Below are 21,973 nucleotides of genomic sequence, written 5' to 3'. Positions count from 1 at the left end.
TAGGACAGGTTCCTCCTCTGTCGTTCCCTCTCTTAATGTCTTCTTCTCCTCCAGCCACCCCCCCCCCTTCTCTCTTGACCTTCATCTCTCATCTGTCTTCACCGCCTATTACATTCTCCTCGCTGCTGTGAGTGTGGGGCCCAAAACAAGAAGAAATTACACTTCAGTTTCCAGTAAAAATGTTTTGACTTTGCTCATTGAACCATTGTCATGTGGTGTGTGTGTGTGTGTGTTACAGTGTGTTTGGGGACGATGGGCAGAGGATGCGGTTAATCCTAGCAGACTGCAAATGGTCATGCTTGTCCCACTCTCTCTGGAGTGGAAGCTATGTGTGGTGCATATACAGGTGTGTGCGTTTGTTTGTATGTGTGTGTGTTTTACAAGACTAAGAAGGTGCTATGACAAAGCTGCTGAATCACTGAGTCTTTCCTCTCCATACACCATCTGTCATCAACAGGCAAACATCTACTACCAGTTGGTTGTCTTTATTAGCAAAACTAAAATGTTAAGCCAGTCAACTGCAGCTGCTCATGAGTGTAATTAACCAACATGCAGTATAATCAATTCACATGCTCACATGTCTGTATGCTCCCTTGCATGTGTCCACGGTCAACCCTAATATACATCCATACATTTTTATATGCATTTATGTGTGAGTGGGTGGCTTAAAACTCTGTGGTATCCATGTGCATGGTGATTACAAATCTGCTTTCCTTGGATGAATCGCACTTGCAAACAGCACGGCCTTGCTACTGTGAGTGTTGATGGCATGTGAGTGAGACCATTTGGCGGTCTGTTCACTTGATGATTTTGCATTTAAATTCAGCAGATCCCCTTTAGAAAGTGCACAGAAAGAGCCAAAAATGCTGACTTAAAGGAAAGCACTGATAAGTTGATCTATTTTTAATCAATTAATACAGAAAATTTGGTTTATTTAAAAAAAAAAATCATGTTGTATTTTGTAATTACTGCACACGATCATATTCCTTTATTAAGAACCCCTTCTCTCTGCAGTTATTTCCCAACAGAGTCCATAGAGTATCAAATCAATGGACAAACAACTACTCCGACAGTAACCTACTGTAATAGCCATTTTTCAAATGTTCTGGGCCTCTGTAGTCTCAAGCTAACACTCATGCAGGCTGTAAATCACTGTTCCAAATGACATGACTCCACCCAGAGAGAGTAATTCATGCTAAAACCAGATATAAGCCTGGTTAATGCGCTAATGAAAAGTGCTGTATTTATATGTAGCTGGTAGACGGCAATGTTGTGACATCAGGCCCATCTGTGACTCAGTCTAAACCCCTAATGAGAACATTACTGAGCCCCAGGCAGAATCATACACACATAAAGATGGAGAGCAAGGAGTAGAGGGAGGGAGATGATCGATGCAAACATTGCCACTTCTTTTGACTGCTATCATCCCTTCCCCACCTCCTCCTCCTTCTCCTCCTCCTCCTATTCCCCCCTGTCTCTCCGGCTCCTCCCTCTTCCCTCCTGTCTTATACACCAGGACTCTGGGCAGCGGGTCTAACTCAATATACCACGCAGCTAAAAATCAATGAAAGACAGAAAGAGACAGTGTGAGGGGATTGAGGGGAAGGAATAGGGCCAAGCGGATGGGGCAACACATTTTTGAGCAGCTTTGTTATGTTCTGCAATGCTGTTCACCTCAACCTTTCCACGTTCGCCCACAAACAGCCAGAAAATGCACTGCTGCTCACAAAAACACCTGCCTCACTATCTTTCTGGTGTCTGCCAAAACAAAATCCCACCTGCGGACATATGAGATATCATATTATATGTCTCATAAATACATGAACACCAAACAGCAGATGCTGAAATGTGACAGTAAACAATGGCACATATAGACACTCCCACTAAACATATGGAATCTCAACATATACATATTCACATATCAAATATTCCAAGCCTGCAATTGATTTTGCTGTAAACATATGAATCCAGCAGAGACTGACAATAGTATTTCCAACACCCCACCCTGCCCAGACAGCCAGAGTTTAATATTCATCTAATGGTGAGTCGGACCACTAGAACAACTCCCAAGGCTTTGGCCACACATGCAGGCATAAACAGCTTTAAAAAACAAACACACAGGCAGTTACACACAGTTCTGCAAGACACATTTGCAAATAAAACCAGCTGTAGCTCATTCCCCCAGCACTTTCTGCTCCTCAGATTGTTTTCTCTTGTTCAATAATGCACATTTCCATCTTTTCCCCTTAAAGTCAGATTTCTAGTGTGTGCACAGGGGGACACAAACAAGCAGGAGGGGGAAAAAAAAGATTTCCCTCAAGAAATCGAAGAAGCATGTCAAAAATCCTAAAGCTTCAATCCTGATTTATCTTCCCTGCCCTTCTGCGTATCCGTCTCTATCCAGCAGTGTACATTTTCACGTTTCCCTCAATTTCCTCTCTTTCTCCATATCCTTTTTTTTCACTACATCTCCATCAGTGGCCCCATATATTTCCCCTTCTTTGCTGTACAACCACCAGGCATGTTAAAAGAGCTGAAAATATTAATTGAAATTAAAAAATGAATTGAGAGCTCAGAAAAGTAAGAAACCTGAAAACACCCACCCTTTCAGCGCTTACTCTATCAAAGTCCTCCTTCCGTCTCATTCATTCACTTTTTTCCCCCTCACATCTGTCTCCTACCATGCCCATGTTCCCTCACACCTCCTCCTTTTTTACCCCCCTTCATAAATCTCCCCTTTTTTATCTTCCATCCCAAGTCATCCCCCTACTTCACCGCCCTCCAGTCTACCAATTCACACCTCCTCCCGTATCTCCAGTCCCCCCATTCATTCCTCTATTACTCTAATCTCTTCACCGCCAGTGTGTATGTGAATGTGTGTGAAAATGCTAACCTGCCCTTCTGGCATGCGGAGCACAGCCAGGCTTTGTCCCTCTTGTTGTAGGTGCAGCAGGTCTTGCAGACGTTGTACTGGCAGTCCAGGCACTGGCGCTTGGGGTTGAGCAGGAAGGTGAAGGGCGCGCAGCAGCGGATGCAGCAGTGTTCGTTGAAGCGGTGTTGCTTGGAGAGGATGGAGCATCTGCTGCCTTCCTCCGCCAGCTCCTGCTTCATCTCACTGAAACAGAGAGAGAGGGAGAGAGAGAGAGCGTGAGAGAGGGAGAGGGAGAGGGAGAGGGAGAGGGAGAGGGGACAGGAGAGGGAGGGAGGAAAGAGCGCGAGAGGGTGGTGAGCGTCTAGTCGAGAGGTAGAATGGGAAAACAGTGGAGGACGGCGATGCGGAATAATTGAAGATGCTTTGGCAAATGAAAATTTAAAATGTGTGTGGGGGGGTATTACAACAGCACGAGGGTAGGGCAGAAGGGGGTCATAGGTTTGATGAAAAGCCCGCTCCTCCTTGTTTCTCTCTCCCTTTCGTGCACTGATTCTGTGGAATTAACATGATGGCTGACATTTCAATTTGGGAGGACCTGTCATGCCTTGTTTGCCCACATTATTCCAAACACAGTTGAGAGGTGCACGGCACACACGTCCTCTGCATAACACCTGTGTTGAATAAAAGCAATATGAAGATAGGGATGATGGTGGTAAATTGGCATAAATAGTGCTACTACTAAATCGAAGGTTAGTTGGTGGAGATCTCACACAACAGCAGTAATGAAAGCCTGAGAGAAAAACAGCCGTAATGAAAAGCTTACAGCCATAATGGGGAGCCGTTTGGGCTCTAGTCCAAAAATTACAGTTTTAAACTACAGTCATGAAGGCGCACTAAAGAGCAGCAGAACCTCACTAATCTTAACGCCTCAGAGAATAGCTGAGACTAATGAACTATTAGGATTATAGACGGAAATAGTTGACCAAAGCTTGTTCAAAAATCTAATAAAATCCACTGCTTGCACTGAAGTTCCAAGAGCTGCATGCGACTGACAAGTAAGGTTTGATATTCAAGGTAAAAAAAACAAAACAGACACGGATTAATAAGGGCTGTTAATCAGTGTTTTAACCAGCAGAGCAGGCATGCTATCTGAGGCCTGTACTCAACTGCTCACATAAATTATGCACATGGGTTTTTCCCTCCGTAGGATTTGTGCTGACCGAGCAATGCACCACAAGCAGAGGCTACAATAAATTATGTAATGGTTTGCATTTATATCATAAACATATCATCATCAGTACACATCGCACTGGGGTCAATTAGATTTGAAATAATACACACGGGAGCTAAAGTAACACACTTATCTGTGTTTACACTGTCGCCCATCAGTTGTCATTAGGTGTGAAGGAAGGCTGAGATGCAGAGATGGAGCTGTTGCTGCTACTGGGGAGGTGTGAAAGTGGGTTCAGCACGAATGGGCAGTGAGTAAATTATTCAAGCTGCTCCTCTATACACTACACAGAGCCAGGTTACAGCCCAGAGTGTGTTCACTGATCCCACAGATACAGAGCAGATGCCATTTACAGAATATGTGAGAAGACATGCGCACAACAGACACAAATAACATCTGTAATACAGACACAACAAGCAGTTCTGTTTGAACATGCAACACGCGGATGTAAAATGTACTGTAAATTGTGTATGTGTCTTCACCTTAACTAAACCACCAAGTTACACAAGGAAAATTAAGTGTTTGGCAAAACAGTGTGCTGAATACAGCATATTGTGAATTTCCTGTGTGTACGTGGAGTCAGAGGGGGCATTGCAATCTCCCGCTTCCCTAAGTTATTAACGCTGCTCCTCAAGCAGATCCTCTGCTGCCTCGCTGATTGCTTTTCATATGCATCATTAGACGCAGCATATTAACAAGACGAACAAACCATTTCATATACAGTGTCATGTGAAAGTGGGAGGGGGGAAGGGGTGTTAGGGTTGAAGGGCAGTGGTCGGCATATATACACAGACATGCTTGTAATATACCAAGATGATTAAAAGGGGTTTCGTATCCAGTGTTCACATGCAAGGTCACAGCTGCTGGGAAACAGAGGCCCCAATCAAATTAAAACAATTTAAATGAACATACAGTACAAGCAGCATACATAAAACAGACTCTCTCAGGGCTGCAGCATGAAAAATCCAACATTTCCAAACTGAAATGACATTTTAAGCAAGCTAAATACTGTACATAAAGCATACATTTATGTCTCACTGGAAGAAGCCTTTGTCTGGAAATCATTTCCTTCAGGTCTGATTAGGATCAGGATCTATTTTCTCTCCGCGTGTCTGCGATGTGGTTTAATGAACAGCCCAGTTATATGACGGCTAGCTGCAGCCGTTTAATTAAATAAGTGGGCGAATGTACACATATATCCAAGGACCGGGAGGGAAAGGGGTTTCATGCATGGCGTCCCTTCACATTAACTCACATTTCCATTAATGAGACATGAAAACCTGTGCTCATCTCTCAGCCGTGGCTGTAGTTACATGTGGGTCATACAGGTGCCAGTGAGGTACAATTAGCTCGTAAGAAATAACATAAGTCGATTAACATGAAGACTTTTATGGCTACTAATTCTCACCATTCAACAGCTTACATCAGTACAGATAATGTTCTAGAGATACTTTAAGAGGAGTCTTTAAATGCTACTGAATGCTAAGTACACACACATGCACACACAGTAAACTCCAAGGACGTGTTTCCTATCTAGTGATTATATTATACATTTCATTTAATAATGAAGTTAAACTCATTAACATTCACTATTTAATCTTCAGGTTATTTAACAAGGTCGATCATTCAAATAAAAAAACTTTTCAATGTGGATTGTCAACTTAAAGGCTGCAGCTAACTATCACAACACGGATTAATCATCCAAATTTTCTCAATTCATCCTTTTCTTAAAGCCCATTATAACTTCCCAGAGTCCAAGCTTAATTGAATTTCTTGTTTTATCTGACCAACAGCACAAACCCCAAAGATGTTCATATTAAAGCTACCCTTACCTTTGTTACATTTTTACACATTTTTTGTTTAGGTGAAAATATTATTAATAAGATAATGGCACTCTAAAATGTTAGAGAGATCCATCAGGCATAGAAACTAATTATTCCATTCTCTGAAAACTAACCAATTGTGACCAATCATATTATTTGGTCCGAATGATATGATTGGCTGAGCGACCTGCCTGTTTTTCCCTTCCGCATTACGTAACCGCGTGCACACCCCCACCTGGAAGAGAGTCTGTTGTGGATCCACGGCGTTATAATACATCCATGATCCAAGGAGGTAGCCATAAACAGACAGTAACGACTGACAATGATCAACAAAAGCGGGCCACGGCTTCCACCTCCACAGGGAAAAAGAAGACTATATCAGAAAACTATTGTAGTGCATGTTCGTGGAGGGTGGGACATAGGGAGGAGGGGTTGTTGCTGTTCAAGTTTTTTCACAGTGCTGTGTGAAATGCAAGAAAGGTAAGAGTCACTTTAACATAAATCAAAGAAACATAACAAATCCTGACGGTTGTGAAACGAGTGAAGCAATGAATTGAACAATAAAATAGCTACAGATGATTTTTCTGTTTTGGCTCCACTGAACTTTTACCCATGAGCCACATTTGAGCAGTTCAACACTAAATCATTATCTTTGTTCCCGTGGGATGCACTGCTACACGGAGCATACGCAAGTACAGGATAAACAGGGACAGTGAGGACAACAAGGAATCATGACTACAGTGTAAATGCAAGGACTGCAGACAAAGGCAGCCATTAAATTACATTAGACAATAGTCAAAGCATATGAAGATTGGTGCCCTGGTACAGTACATTTAGTGCCTTAATGGCCCATGTATCTAACAAAAACCTTTTTTTCATATAATTTCACAAGTTTATTAGACAAATAATCATTAGAGTCTTGTTTAATGTCAACATGAATAACAGCATTCACTCTGGACAAATTAAGAGCAAGTTCTACGGATACTGGAAGTTTGCAAGAAACCAAACTCTTAAATTAAAAATGATTGATTATGCAAATCAGTTACTGCAGTGCATGTGTCGTGGGTACACTGGGTTTAACAGGGGCGTAGAGTATTCAGCTGAATATCAATTCATTTTGTAATTTAAAACCAGTATGTGGAGTTAATGATATGCAGCACATTTCTGACAGCCTGTCACTCCTGGCAAATATTATTTGTGCTGAAGATCTATTAACTCAACTCTCTCTCATCTCTCTCTCGTTTCCCATCAAGCCTGTCCTGCTTCTCCTTCCTCACTGTCTCGCTCTATGTCTGCTAGCGATCTATTAACATAGTTATTTTTCAGAGTCCCCTCATTTCTCCTTCTCCTTTCAGTCCATTTTTCTCTGTTGCTTTCAGCTGACACAGGAGGCATTGCTCATAAGCTCAAGGTTCCTGGTAAACTTATGGTCAGATTTGTAATTAAGATAATGGCATTTTGAGGTCCAGCTGTGCAGCACAGCCAGAAAACAAAAACAAAGCAGGTTTTTTAATGACATGTCACCCTCTTAGCAGCCGTTGTGTTGCTCAGTGCAATGATCATGAGTTATAGCTCTCAAAACTAATGATGCTGAGAAACTCACAGCTAAAAGGCAATTTCATGAATCATCTCAGGTGCAAAAGAAAAACTATTGTGTTTGGAATATGTAATTTAATGATAATTACTATTTATAGTAACCAACACAACCTCACAGTATGTACTCACTTGTGGACTTTGTCAAGAGAAGACATATGAGTGTGTAAATTCATTACACGTAACATCATTCTTTTATGGTAGAAAAAGCAGCTTCCCTAGATCACTGTAATTACTTCAGACAATAGGAGTGCTAAAAAGACACCAGTATGATACAAGTCGGGTGATTTATTGTAAAACACCATTTCCGGTCCTAAAGTACTGGTAAGATCTCTGAGAAAGTGATAGCGGGAGAGTATCCATCATTCAGTATACAAAGCTGTCGCAACTGCAATCAGTGGCTATATTATGGCAATGAAAAGAAATATATCTGGGGATTCAGTTAGCTGAATTTGTAACTAATGAATGAGTAATAAACATTAGAATAACAGCTTCATAATAGTATATTATTAGCATCTTGAAATGCGGGATGCTGCATACCTTCAGGTTTTGTGATGCACCAAATAACTCGAGAGCGCAGTACCATCCACCTTCATGCATTAGGAATGGGAATTAATTATTGAGCAAATAGTGAGGGACTATTAAAATCTGCAAGGGCAGAAATCTAATCCTGTATTAACACGTCACATAGTAAAAGTTAATTCACACTGCACACAGGCTTTTCTGCATGGTAGGGATATACATTCATGGACACACATGCACACAATACTTAAGATGCTATGCAAGGAAAACAATTAAGGGGAAAAAGACAGAGAGAGAGGAGATACTGTAGAAAAGAGAGAGCGCCATGTTGGAGTAATGTTAACCCAGTGTTAGTGTAGCGGAGGAGAGGATCTTGGAGAAAAATGAGCATACAATAAGAGCAGAGAGTCTTTGATCAGTGCTTTGATCTGCCTGCTGCAGTGGAAACCCACAACAACAGCATCTACTGTTCACCATTATAGCGGTAAATCATAGAAGCCCGGAGCAGAGGGATGCGAGGGCACACCTGAGTGATTCAGTGAGTGTGTGTGTGTGTGTGTGTGTGTATGTGTTCATGTGTGTGATTATAGATCCGGATCGATTTGTATTTTCAAGTGTACAGTGGCCAAATGCACTTGGTAATTGTGAATTGATTGAGGGCTTCCCGAACGCTTATGGTTCTTTTAATTGAAAGTGGGCAACATCATCAGTGTGAATGGATGTGCGCACTAAGCTTAAGTCTGCATGAACTTGTAGGGATTATTTTCCTACTGTTATTCGGCCTGAAGTCACATATTAACACACTGTGTTAGTGTGCATGTGCCTGTCAGTGTGAGTTTTGCGTATATGCACACATACATTTCTATCTTACCCATACTCTCTGCGCATTAGAGCTGGAAAAATCTGTATCTGCTCCAGGGTAGAAAAAAAGCGATGAGAACAGAGCAAATTTTGTCTCAATCAAAGCACAAAATTTGCATTTGGACCCCGACCGGGTGAAGCCAAGTTGACTGAACTACAGTAGACAACTCTCTTTCTCCTCCGCAATGCAGTAGCAGACTGGCAAGCGTGTCATAAATTTTAGGGTAGGGGGTTTCTGTTGCTTGACTATCGCTGTTGATTAAGGAGCAGGTGTATCAGGGGGGCTGTGAAGTTCAGATGAAATCATATGGCTTGTAGGCAGGCAGGAGAGATAACACTCATCTGAAAATGATTACTTACATGCTTGTTTAATGCAAAAAAAGATCTAAAGATTTCCTGTCAAAAAAAAAAAGTCTACACAGAAAAACATTTTAAAGTTAACTCCTCACTCTTCTCAATGTGTGGAGAGTTATCTTTAGCAATCCCTGACAACTGAGTAATCCACTGGTTAGCTAATATCAGGTAGTTTTGTCACATTTCAACAACAAGCTCTCAAAGATTTAATTGAAAAGTTTTAATGCACTTTATATTGCCATGAGGACATTTATTAAGACCTACTTTCACTCTAAACAGTACAACTGACACCCACACTCTCATTCATGAGAGTTTTGATAAGGAGCAGTTCTGACTCCAGAAAATCAAGTACACAGTATCTCTGAGGAGAGGTTTCACCCGGGATGCAGCCAACAAGGTATTTGCTTTCTGACCAGTGCCATCTGTAATATCAAGGAGCTGAGTGATTTGAAATGATGGAGAGATACAATCACAGTAGTCCATCATCTTCCTTCAACCTCTGCTGGATGACATGTGGAGGAATCCTGCATTAACTCTAAACACAGTGGAGCTCCAGAGCTTACAGTACATCACTTTTACTGTAGCAATGATGACCGGGGGGCAATTTTACTGTAATTTACGTATGAACTTCTTTGAACTTTTACAAAATGAATTTCCCTTCAGCAACACATACATTAATTACAATGAGTCTGTAAAAAAACCCAAAAATTCCCTGCAAGCAAAAAGGAAAGAAAGAAGAAAAGAAAGAAAGAAAGAAAGAAAGAAAGACAGACAGACAGACAGACAGACAGACAGACAGACAGACAGACAGACAGACAGACAGACAGACAGACAGACAGACAGACAGACAGACAGACAGACAGACAGACAGACAGACAGACAGACAGAAAGAAAGAAAGAAAGAAAGAAAGAAAGAAAGAAAGAAAGAAAGAAAGAAAGAAAGAAAGAAAGAAAGTCCTCCGACTGCAAACGAATTTCCACCAAGTACAAAAGAACTACTGATAAGGAAGCAGACCCAGAATAGCATTATGAAAGTGGGGAAATTAATAAAAGTATACTTTCCCTGGGTTAGCCAATCAACCAAAGCATTCAGTAGCAACGCATACTAATATTAATCAACTTAAAAACTTCCTCAACATTCAATCTTTTGAACCTAGTTTTCAGCTTTCACACTATTTTTTTTTATTGGGATAAAAACCTTGTTTCAAACATTGAGCTCCAACTTCTTTGTATTTTAAGTGGGGATGTGACTAATTTATACAGCATACATTATTAACTGTGTTCATTTTTCTGTGGTGGCCTTGGTGTGGTTTATTCATCCACTGCATGAACAAAGAGGAAACGCAGACTTGCTCTCTCCTCTTTCTGTTTTGCCTCTATTCCCCTGTCCCTCATCTTCAAACTGAATAACACACTGAATATCAGGCACAGTGGTTGCTTTTCATGCGCAATATGTCTTCTGCTTCCCTGAGCTTGCCCGCCTATATCATTCTGCAGGTAAGCATATGAGGAGCTCAATGTGACCACAGCAGGGATGATGTCATGCTGCCCCTGCTCCTTCCTTAAATGAGAAGTATAAAAGTGAACTTTTATACTATAAAAGCTATTAGAAAACACATATACATACACTCAGAACTCACATACTATCATAGCCAAGCAACAACAACCACAGCTTGATACTGAAGTTCATTTGGATGTACCTTAATAGCTTCTACATGCTGACTCCAAAAAATCCCTGGCACCAATTAACAACCTTTCAAAACGCGACAAGACATGATCTCAATCACTAAATGTGCTAGTGGTCACTATAGCTCCATTAATAAGATTTCAAAACTCACAGCTGATTTTGATGTCTGCCGTGTGGGTGCTGACTGACAGCTGTGATTGACAGATGGCTCACCTGCTGCTCTCCCCCGCACTGGAAGTCAGACTATTGTCGCAATATTTCAGTAAGTTTAATGTGACTTGTTACTTGGTCTGAGGTAGTGGGTGTGTTTCCAGAGCATGAAAGACAACACCTTGCACTCTCTATTTGCACCATAAACAGCAACTATGGGCTTCAAATTCACTCTATTGCAAATGGATGACGTCACTCCTCCCTACATCCATCTTTATATGCAGTTATGGCAGGAATACATTACATAAGTATTTAGTTTCCTTTAAATGTCAAAACAGCATCCTCCTTGTGTGTGTGTGTGATAGCCTGCTGCTTGTCCTAGTCCTATCTTGTGTATGTGTGTGTGTGTGTGTGTGTGTGTGTGTGTGCATGCCTGAGTGTGAGACATGATTCTCCGCAATATATTCCTTGCCATTCTGTTCTGTATATTTAGAATCCTTAACAACTATGTCTGCATACAGTGCAGCACAATTTTGTGTTTGCTCATCCCTGCAACTGAGGAATAACGAATATAATTATACTGAATACTTATAAGAGAATCGTGACATACTATAAGGGTAACACATCACATGGCAAATTCTCCTAAAGAAGGACAAAAGAGCCCACCCCAGACTGGTTAGGTTTTTTTTCCCCATAGGAACTCATTCTTGAAGCATCACCAAGCACACATAAAGACCTGCTCCATCTCTTCACATACATCACATCAACTCTGCAGTCGTTCCAGCCCGTTGAGCTAAGAGACATGTTAGTAAACACTGTGGAAAAAAAGACATATGTACACATGTAAGCGTGAATGGATGAACACGTACAAAGACGTGCACCTATATAAAAGATACACAGGGACATTCTGTGAGTGATGTTCCCTCCAGGGACACACAGGCACAATCCATGTAAATACTATGATGCTGGGCAGGAAACATGGATAGAAGACGATAGAGGAGAACACTATCTATGTCATTCACAACTAATTATTGATTTCCTCAGAGCTTACAACTTTAAATCGACAGCATTAGTATAATCTGATTTTAATTTAAAAACTTGGCAATCATGCTCTTTGTTTGTTCTGACAGTGAGTGTGTATATAGTGTCGAGTAATGACATTATTCAAGCATATGCATATAGTGGGAGTGTTAACATTGACATGGTCAAATGGATTTTTAATGTTGCATTTACCCACAGCTTTACAGCAAAGACATAGCGGTTATTAAAGGCTATATGCAGTTGAGGAATCAATTATACACAGCTTCCAAGCAGATTATCACACTGGCGTTGATTTAAGATAATGTCATGCTCACAGTTAACTCTTTCCTTTCTCCTTTTTCAATCTCATACTTCAGTTCCATTCCCTTTGATTTCTGCACATGAGCACTTACTGTTCCACTTTTTTTTTCTTCCTAAGAATTTGTGACTTAATGATCCTTTTAAAACTCTGAGTCGTTAGCCTCTTTACTGCTCGTCTAACCCCTTCTCCTCTCCTCTCTGTGAACCCCGGGCTAAAATGAAGTCTTGGGGTGATGGGGAGACTTCTCTCTGAACTGACTTCGGTTCGCAACGATTATCCAACAGACTGATAATGAGCCCTCACTTTGGGAAACAATCCAAGTCAAATGTGCGCTCCACTGATAACATTTCCCATCAGAATGGCCTGCCTGCATGGCAACTATGTGAGAAAATGAGAGAGAGATAAAGACTAGTGAGAAACCGTACCGCGAACTCAGCAAGGTGCTGAGATAATTTGCAAGTGAGGGAATTCAGTTTTGCATTCTGATATAATTGTTTTGACCCTGCAATTACTCGTTATTGACAGATTGAAATGAAAGAGGGGTGTCTGTCTAATACGACCATCCCTTCTCAGTGATGGGCACAATCATTTTCCAGAAAATTGAAGCTGAAGCAGTTCACAAGATTTTCTCTGTACCAAGAGAAAGATGGGCTGCAAAAATGGATATTTATACTGATTTCTGTGATGACGGTCACAAAATTCAAATGCAGACCTCACATCGAAAGCTTCAGAAGAAGAAGAAAGCAAGTAACGGTGATTTTGTGTGCAGATGGTGTATATTTTTATTTATCTGATCAGGATTCTCTCTTTTGAACTCTCCCATGTACCCTTAGCTCTTTTAATCCATAACTAAATCCCTGTCCCTCACTTAATCAAACACGTCTATTGAAGCTGCATCAGGCCACTTCTCCTCCCTTTCATCCCTTCATCCAATTTCTCCAGCTATATCTCAGATTAGCAGCTGTAGCCCTACAAGCCACATTAATAGGCACAGATTGTTCTTTCCTTTTGCTGAATAATCTCTATTCACACAGGAAAATCAAACCAAATGTGCCCAGAAAAGAAAGCTGGGGGGAGGGGGGGGGGGGGCTACTGAGTATACATCCAACACCAGTACCACCATCGGGGGAAAATGAAGTGTTTGCAGTGAATGGGGAAAGTCAATCCGTTGTTAGGGAGTCACAAGGGAACAATGGCAGCCTATAATATGCTGCCAGTGTGATACATTATGATTCATATACTGTATATGCTTCATGGAGAGTGAAGCAGCAGTTACAGTAATCTCTGAAACTTCAACCAGCTTCATTTTCACATTCACGCATTCTCTGAAAATTAAACAATTTCTCTTAAAATCTGACTAAAATCTCAATCCACTTCAGCTCCTTTATCTCACCATTCAGTAGCGCTACAATATATAACCATGTTTCGACCACAGCAACTTTCCTCAGGTACTAAGAACCTTTTGAGGAACACAATTTTTCTACCTGTACTTTCTCTGAAGGAGCCAGGGTTTAAATTAAGTTCCGGCAAGATTGTTTTACCCCCCAAAAAGTCCCAGCTCAGGGGGAGGTATGGCACGCAATTGGCTCAAAGGAGTACATTGCAGCCTGTTTCGCAGCTGTTGGCTCAAGTGTTCTCGTTCAGTACTGGAAACATTTAAAAAATCTTTTCCCCATTAGCCACTTAGACATAAAATTATGGGAATATAGGGTTCAGGTGGAAAAATTCCCCAAGTTTCCCTTTAAGAGGAAAGCCTGGGATAGCCGCCAGGGAGCTAGTGGCTATTTCTGTGGCAACAAAGACGCAGAGCTACAGAGGAGCATCATTCACTGAATTCCCCTGTGATGAGAGGAGAACTGTATGCGGGGAAAATAAAGAGGAATGAACAAGGAAAAAAGACAGGCAGAGAGGAATAATTAGGGCTGAACCAAGCAGAAGAGAGGAGGGAGTTATTTTTGGGAGACGCCAATTCAATTACAGGGATGGAGATTTGGATGCAGCTCTGACATAATGGGGGCCCCAGGGCTCTCCGATTGACCAGGACTTCAGATCCTTATTATACTCTGAGGTGAGGTAGCCTAACTGGCAGCCAAAGCCCACCTGCTTGCTATACCTGAACTCTGAGTGTGTGTTGATGAGGTGGTATACGTGCATCTGTGACAGATTTGACACTTGTCACATTACACCACACACACCCACACTGACGCACACACACACACACACACATACATAGACTCTCTTCTTTCTCTTTCACGCACACACATCAAATCAATCTGTCACACATGGCTTCAGCACTGTGGGAACATTGGTAAGAGGCCATGTCGACGCCACATACACAGAGACAGACTCAAATACACTCACACAGTCTCAGTGTGCCTGATGGATTTGTGACACGCACTTACATTTTCAGGTGCTGGCAAAGCAACTTTAGATTTCAGTATTGAATGTAGAAGACAAGCTATTGATCGCAGCCTGTGAATAGAGAGTATTTGTAACTGCACTTGATTTGAGCACCAGAAGGACCGATAATGACAGAAAAGCAGAGAAGCAGTTATAGCTTCCAATTTTATCAGTGCTAAGTGCATTTTGCATAAGTGCCTTCAATACAGAAGTGAATTACACAATGACATGGTGGCAAATTAGTGATCTAGAAATAATACAGCTAGTGAAAGAAAAGGTTGTGAAGATGTCATTTAGAAAGAAGTAGAGAAAGAGAGGCAAAAACCTAACAGAAATCAAGGTGGAAACTGATTGTCCGTGTAGCTCTGTTTGCTTATGGATCCGTGGCAACACACCAACAAGCTTAATGCACCTCCTACGGCTGACAGACATGCATATTGGCTTAATGATAATACAATGCAGGTGGCAAATCAATAGAGTCAACATGACAGAGACACTCGTACTGTGCTTCACAGTGCATGTCAGGCACAATGAACTTGCTACAGGCTATTCACACCTGCAATACACAGGGATGCAAAAGTAATGTGAAAATATCTCTTTTAACTTTTTCCATCCATCCACCTGTGAAAACATAAAACCAAAATGTGCCTGGATGTGGCTCAGTGGCACATTGAATCAAACATACGCTGTACCCGGGGGAATATGATAGAAAGAAAAGGTCAGCTTTTTACAAAAAATTGTTGAAAATCATTGGTAGGTGGAATTTAAATTGAATACAACTTAATCAGATTAGCCTGAAATAGTGAGCAAGCGTTATTTCATTTGAAACATTTGCATATCCAGACCACATAGTCATTTTGCATTTGCTTTAGCCTTTTCACTTCAGCTTTCTTATACTGGCTGCTGTGAGCTGCAGTGAACTCTCTCATCTTCAAGCATCCTCAGATAACCCAATAGAAACACTCATGAAGATGATTACATTAGCCTCAACACATACAAACACAATATATATATATATATATATATATGGTGTCTGGACAGCTTGCACCATGGGGACTCCAGACCACACTCACATTGTGGTCTTGTCCTTTCAAGCTTCACATTCATTTCCAGAGCTGTTATTATTTCCTAAGGCATTCTCACCAGTAAAAGGATTTTTTCATCTTTGATGGAAGTGTACAGGCAGAAAACCATGTGTAATCTTGCAGTTACATAAAAGTTTACACCAAGGCAGTCATGTTCAAACAAACCAAAACTCATGTGCATGCAAAATATTCTGCAGCAAACAATCACACAAGTCAGCCTCCTGGGATTTGGAGAGAGAAAGAGAGACAGAGTGCGAACGGGGAAAAGCTTTATGGAGAGAAATCCACATCGGTTTTGTCCTTGCTTAGGTCACATTGGGTTTCTTAGCAGTGGAGTAAAAGGGAAACAGAGACAGAGAGAGAGAGTGAGAGAGAAAATGATTAAGGCAAAGAGATTTATCACAGCTGGACAGGTGTAGCTGAGGCAGAGGTTGAATGACTGGAGCGACCAGGAAGATTACTGCAACACGAAAGGACACTTAAAAGAGTTTTGCTCCAGCAATTACAGCATTTTCACTCACTGCTTTCCCCTCAGAGCGTGGCAACATCCAGAGGAGCTGCAACAAAAACATCTACACTGACACTCTAAGACAGACACACACACGCATTCACACATCATAGCAAGCCCGTCACATAGTTTGGACACCCTCACACACTCTGGAGCTATGAGCCACATAGAATAACAACAATATTGCATTCAGCTGAAGGCAAAAATGGCTCATCCATTACAGAATGGTCAGAAAGTCATTTTTCATGGCATGCAGCTACGGAGGCAAACTGCCTCATTGCATAAAAGCATAAACGTCTATCAGCTTAAAGTGCAAGTCATCAATGAAGTGCAGTCAAGGTAAAATACCTTATGAAACTGAAATGAGATTTTTTTGCACAGTGTTACTATTTATTTAATACATTACTATTCCATCTGTTTGTTATAAAATAAGTTAGCATGAGAATGGCAGAGAGCTTTTCACCCTTATTTCAACACAAATGCAGTCAATATGTCAAAATATCAGAGCTGTGAGCTGTTTTATGTGAAATTGATGTACTAATATGTTCGTGCATAAAGGATCTTTTGACATTTGGGGCTCAAGGCCATTTGGACTCAGCCTTGATTGTTCTTGGTCTTGACTGCGGCCCTGGAGCTAGGATGTCCATAGCCAGTCATCTCTTCAATAAGTCACTTTAATGAAGTAACAAACCCTAGTGACAGCAATGACAGCAACTGACACAGTCCTGACACCCCATCCATTCCTCCTTCATTGGTAACCTGACATTGACTCATAGGTCACACTGTAGCTTATGGCTTAAAGACAAGAAAGACAGCTCCTTAGTTATCCCTGTGAGTGTATCACAGTGTTTGTGTGGTCTGTCAGAGGCTTCTTTTTGGAACAAATCTCAGACTTGGGACCAGTTAACTGTGGATGGCTTGTCATTGGTTAAGGTTGAGGTTAGAGTCAGGGTTAGGCAAGTGGTGTTTATGGTTATGGTTAGGTTAAGTCTCCAGGAAATGAATGTCATTCCATGTAATGTCCCTTAAAGTGAACATGATATGTTATGTGTATATGTGTGTGTGTCTGCAGTTACACTTGCAACTTCACAAAAGAACAGGCATTAGCATCTGATGCTAGTAGCTGTCATTGCACAGCACATGAGTTGAGAGTACAATAAAATCATAAATGTTATCAATTGCTAATGCTCTAATTCTAACATTTTCACTTGATGTGTGCAATGTACAGTATTTAGTAAATGTAACATAATTCCTTATAAATTGTAAAAATAACAATAAAAATGTAAGTAAAATAAAGTTGTAATATATTAAAACATAAAACTGAATATATAAAATATCTGTAAGTCACATACAGCCAGAGTGAATAATTTCTGGTTAATGCATAAATGGGAAGGTAGCCTATCTAACAATTCATTATGATTACATTTTGACTATTAAAAGTAACATTTTGACAGTTACATTAACCAGCAGTAATATTTGCAGTTAGGACACCACTACACACTCTTCCTCATCCCAGAATGATAACAATGTAATCGTTCTCTTATGCACTCTCTCACACTCCTTTCACACTGATATGGCACGTCTCATGAACACTCAGCTAAGATCCAACTTTGGCAGATCAGAGACTTGGCAGGCAGTCTACTTGAGTCTGCATGCAAGGGCACGCTGTGTGTTTACTTCACCATCAGCGAGTGTCAACCTCCACAACCCCAACTCTCAACTGAACAGACAGCCTCGATGGCAACCATTTATCTCCCCATCTGATTGCTGTCAGCTGTCTCCCAAAAAGGGCAAATACCGCCAACTGATTACAAACTGTAATGTAAACAGCTTTTCCAACTCCCACTATAATTCCTGGCTGAAAAGCAGGGGAAGGTTCATAAAGAGCCAGACAAAAAGAGCGACAATGTAGCCGTACTACTAATGACATAGTAAAAGCTAAGTGTTAATTGCTGAGAGAAACTATTTAAACCTGAAATAGCAAATGCCAAAAGCCTCTCAAATAACTGTGTAATGTGGAAAAGTCAATCACTGCAACTCAGAGACCCTGCATTAACCTCTTTATTCTGTTTTAGCTAAATATTTGGATCTACAGGTCCACATAGAAATTGCAATGCTAGTTTCACTGCTCTCACCAACTTGGAAAGCAACTACAGCAAGAAGTAAAGACAAGCTACCTATTCAGTACAAAATGGCAGGGAAGTAACCTGGTGGATAGTAAAGAAAACAGCAAGGTTTCCATTCAAACTTAGAGCAAATTTTAATTCCAGGAAGTTGACAATAGGAAATTCTAATTAATGCACATTTCCATCCACTAACATTGTGAGAATATGAGTTTTTTCATCGTTATAAACAGCTGGTGGTGAAGAACCAGGTGCGACAAGATAACTTAATTAAAAGAGCACCACTCAAACCTCACATTATGAAAAACAACTTAGAAAACATAATGGAAATTAGATATTTGTGTTTGTTTTATATTTGAGGAGCATTAGTGTCCTCATTACTCCACACAGGTGCCACCATTTTCAATCTCTTAACTGGAGTGGAAACATAAGTGGTCACAGTCACGTGTTTCATGTACATCATGATTTAATCATTAAATCTATTAATATTGGCCTTTATTCTATTTTGCTTTTATCAATTCATTAGCCTCACCTTTGCTTTCCATTTTAGCTTTTATCGATTCATCAGCCTCACCTCAGCCAAACAAAAACCTTTTTGCAAAATGTGTAATATTTCCACTCAGGTTCATTCATAAACAAACTGAAAATGTGGATAAAAACAGGTGGATTGAAATGTATCATGTATGTATAATAGAGGTAAAAGCCCAGTAAATATTGGCAAATTGGATGTTCTTGTTACTATCTGCTGAATGTGTAAATAGGCAATTATTTGCTATTAGCTTTAGCAACTTACAAATGTGAAGCAAGGCTGCTTTTTGTAAGTTTTCTTCAAAATCTTCTGCCCCCTAGTTGTCAACATATCTAGCAGTAAACACAATAATGGTTAAAGAAGTGACCTTTATACTTGAAAAGTTACGTAAGCGTGTAGCTGTGTGGAAAAAAAAACACACATACAACACACCAAACAGAGATAAATGTCAGGCAAGAACAGCAATGAGACAGAGGAAAAAAATAAAAAAAGCTCTTAGCAACTTCAAACAGTTTATATCGATCCCAGCCGGTAATAATTCAGCTGTGTCTGAGGATGACCTTCCAAAGTGACAACAGAGCCTTTTTCCATTCATTAGAACCCAGTACTGATGGGGAAAGCTTTAGAAGTCAACACAGCTTATACACACACAGTAACTAACAGTGTGCCTACAGTATTTATCTACTACAGTAGGTGCCTTTAATGAGTCTAACTTCATTAAAAATTGTCTTGTTTTGCAGCTTAATTATTCCCCAGAGGAACAAGAAGACAGTTCCACATCTACAGAAAGTTCTAGCAGCCGACGGCCGTGCAACTAATGCAATAGCAAATTTACCTCTAACCAGAAGCATTATAATATGTACATATAATACATTTAATGAAAAGAGCTCATTGTAAAATTTAAAATTCTTGTTAATGACGAAAGAGCATGCCATTTGTTCCCAGCAGGCTCTGAAGTTCTTGTTATTTTTCCACCAAACCTATGAGTCAGTCGTTAAATCTCTAGTTGCTGCTTTATCTCACTACTTCAGAGTGGATCTGGCATACGGTGATAAATAAATCTTCATTAAAAACTGTGACACACTGCAGTCAATTGAAAGTGTGTGTAAGAGTGCTATTCTCTCACACTCACCGCCACACATGTACAGTAGGCTACACGACAAATTGCTCCCTGGAGTGTCTTGTAGATGTTAATGAGGATTAACCTGGCTGGCATAGACACAGACCGAGAGAATTAAGGGCCTCTGTCAAGGGAAAATTCAAAATTGATTCAGATACAGTTGATATACAGTACCATATAGATCAGACTCTGATTCATTTTGCCAGAAAATGGCCTCAAAAATGGGCACGTCTCTTGAAACATGACTGCAGACAATTCAAGCTCTTATCAGCCATTTAAAATGCAGTCAACCGCTTAGTGAGAAAAATCAATGAGCTTCCTTTCCTACATCTTCTGTGTCTCTCTAAAATGTGATATTCTACTAACGAGGCATGGCTACAGGAACAGGCCGGCATTTTGAGAGATTGATTATTGGTTTTCTTGGTGAGAACGATAAGAAGATCAATACCACTCTTATGTCTGTCCGTTAAATATTAGCTGACTGGAAGCAGCCCTATTCAAAGATTTAAAACAAAAATTAATTTTGACAATTTTAAAATGTGAGCTTTAGATGTGCTGGCATTGTTAAATTTTGGACCGAAAAACTTCTCCTTAATTCCAGGCTTCATGCTAAGCTATGCTAATAACACCTTGCCTGTAGCTTTATACTTAAAGGAATAGTTCAACATTTTGGGAAATAGGGTGAGCCATTTTTTTTTGGGGGGGGGGGGGGGGGGGGGGGGGGTTCAGAACAGGAGAAAAATGGTTTACAAAAAGAAAAGGGCTTCTCACTACTACTGACTGTGGCTGCCACCTTGATTTTAAATATTCACAGTGTACAATGAACTACACAACTGCCTACTGAAACCACTCAAATACACCCGACTGACAGACAACTCTAGGGTGTAGCAATAAGGCCCCAATAGTTGGGAATGGGAGAAAGATGGGGGGCAGAAACTGGCAACAGCTGGTGTTTGCCAATCAGCCAAAAGCTAATCTATCACCTGAGCCACTCAAGGAACCTCCACCTGCAACTCCTCACACAGACTATCACTGAATGCACACACTAATGAGGGAAGGAGTAAGAGAGCGGTTAATACAGGAGCAAAAAAGACAAATAAAAAAAAGTAACGCTGTTTATTTATAACGCTGTTATTCCCAACACTGCTAGCTACTACTAATAATATAACAATTGATTTGCTAAAGAATATAAGTGCAGGTCTGAAAATGTCAAATTATTCCTGTCATTATGCAACATGACCATCTCACTCACTGGTCTTAATGCATTGTACTGGGTGGAATGAGTTCTGTTGTGTTCTTGTGTTGACAGGTGATGAGAGGACAGCACTGTTGCCTCGAGCCACAGATACACTGCAACAGACTGAGTATGACAGACACCGCTGACAGGGAGACAATGAGAGACAGTCGGAACGGGGTGAAAGCGAGATGAAGGAAAGAATACAGAGAGAGAAAGAGGAGCGAATGATAGAGAGGAAAAAGCAGTGGGGGAGGAACAGTGGATTGGAGCAAACAAACAGGGATTTCCAGATGAAAGTGGGTAGAGCGCAGAGAAGAAACGGATTATCACTCAGAAAGTCTGTGTTTGTGTGTCTGTGTGTGTGTTTGTGTGTTTGTGTGTCTGTGTGTGTGCACAGTTTACAACACACATGGATGAGTCATAGCTGGACGCATGCCGATTGCTACGAGATGGAATGGAAAAATAGCCCAACAAGCACACTCGCTCGCTCGCTCGCTCGCGCACGCACGCACGCACGCACGCACGCACGCACGCAC

At 40.8% G+C, this 21,973-nt stretch overlaps 1 protein-coding gene across 2 annotated transcripts in view; it reads right to left on the bottom strand.

The window, feature by feature from the left end:
- The window catches only part of myripb (myosin VIIA and Rab interacting protein b), a 94,732-nt gene that overhangs the window by 48,528 nt on the left and 24,231 nt on the right, over nt 1-21,973 (bottom strand). For both annotated transcript variants that reach the window (XM_053342481.1, XM_053342482.1), the window contains exon 2: nt 2,894-3,115. In XM_053342481.1, coding sequence (XP_053198456.1) covers nt 2,894-3,115 — 222 coding nt within the window. The remainder of the gene's footprint in view (nt 1-2,893; nt 3,116-21,973) is intronic.

The sequence above is a fragment of the Scomber japonicus genome, chromosome 21 (assembly GCF_027409825.1).
Source record: "Scomber japonicus isolate fScoJap1 chromosome 21, fScoJap1.pri, whole genome shotgun sequence".
Classification (NCBI taxonomy): Eukaryota; Metazoa; Chordata; class Actinopteri; order Scombriformes; family Scombridae; genus Scomber; species Scomber japonicus.
This window is presented reverse-complemented; position numbering and strand designations above follow the sequence as displayed.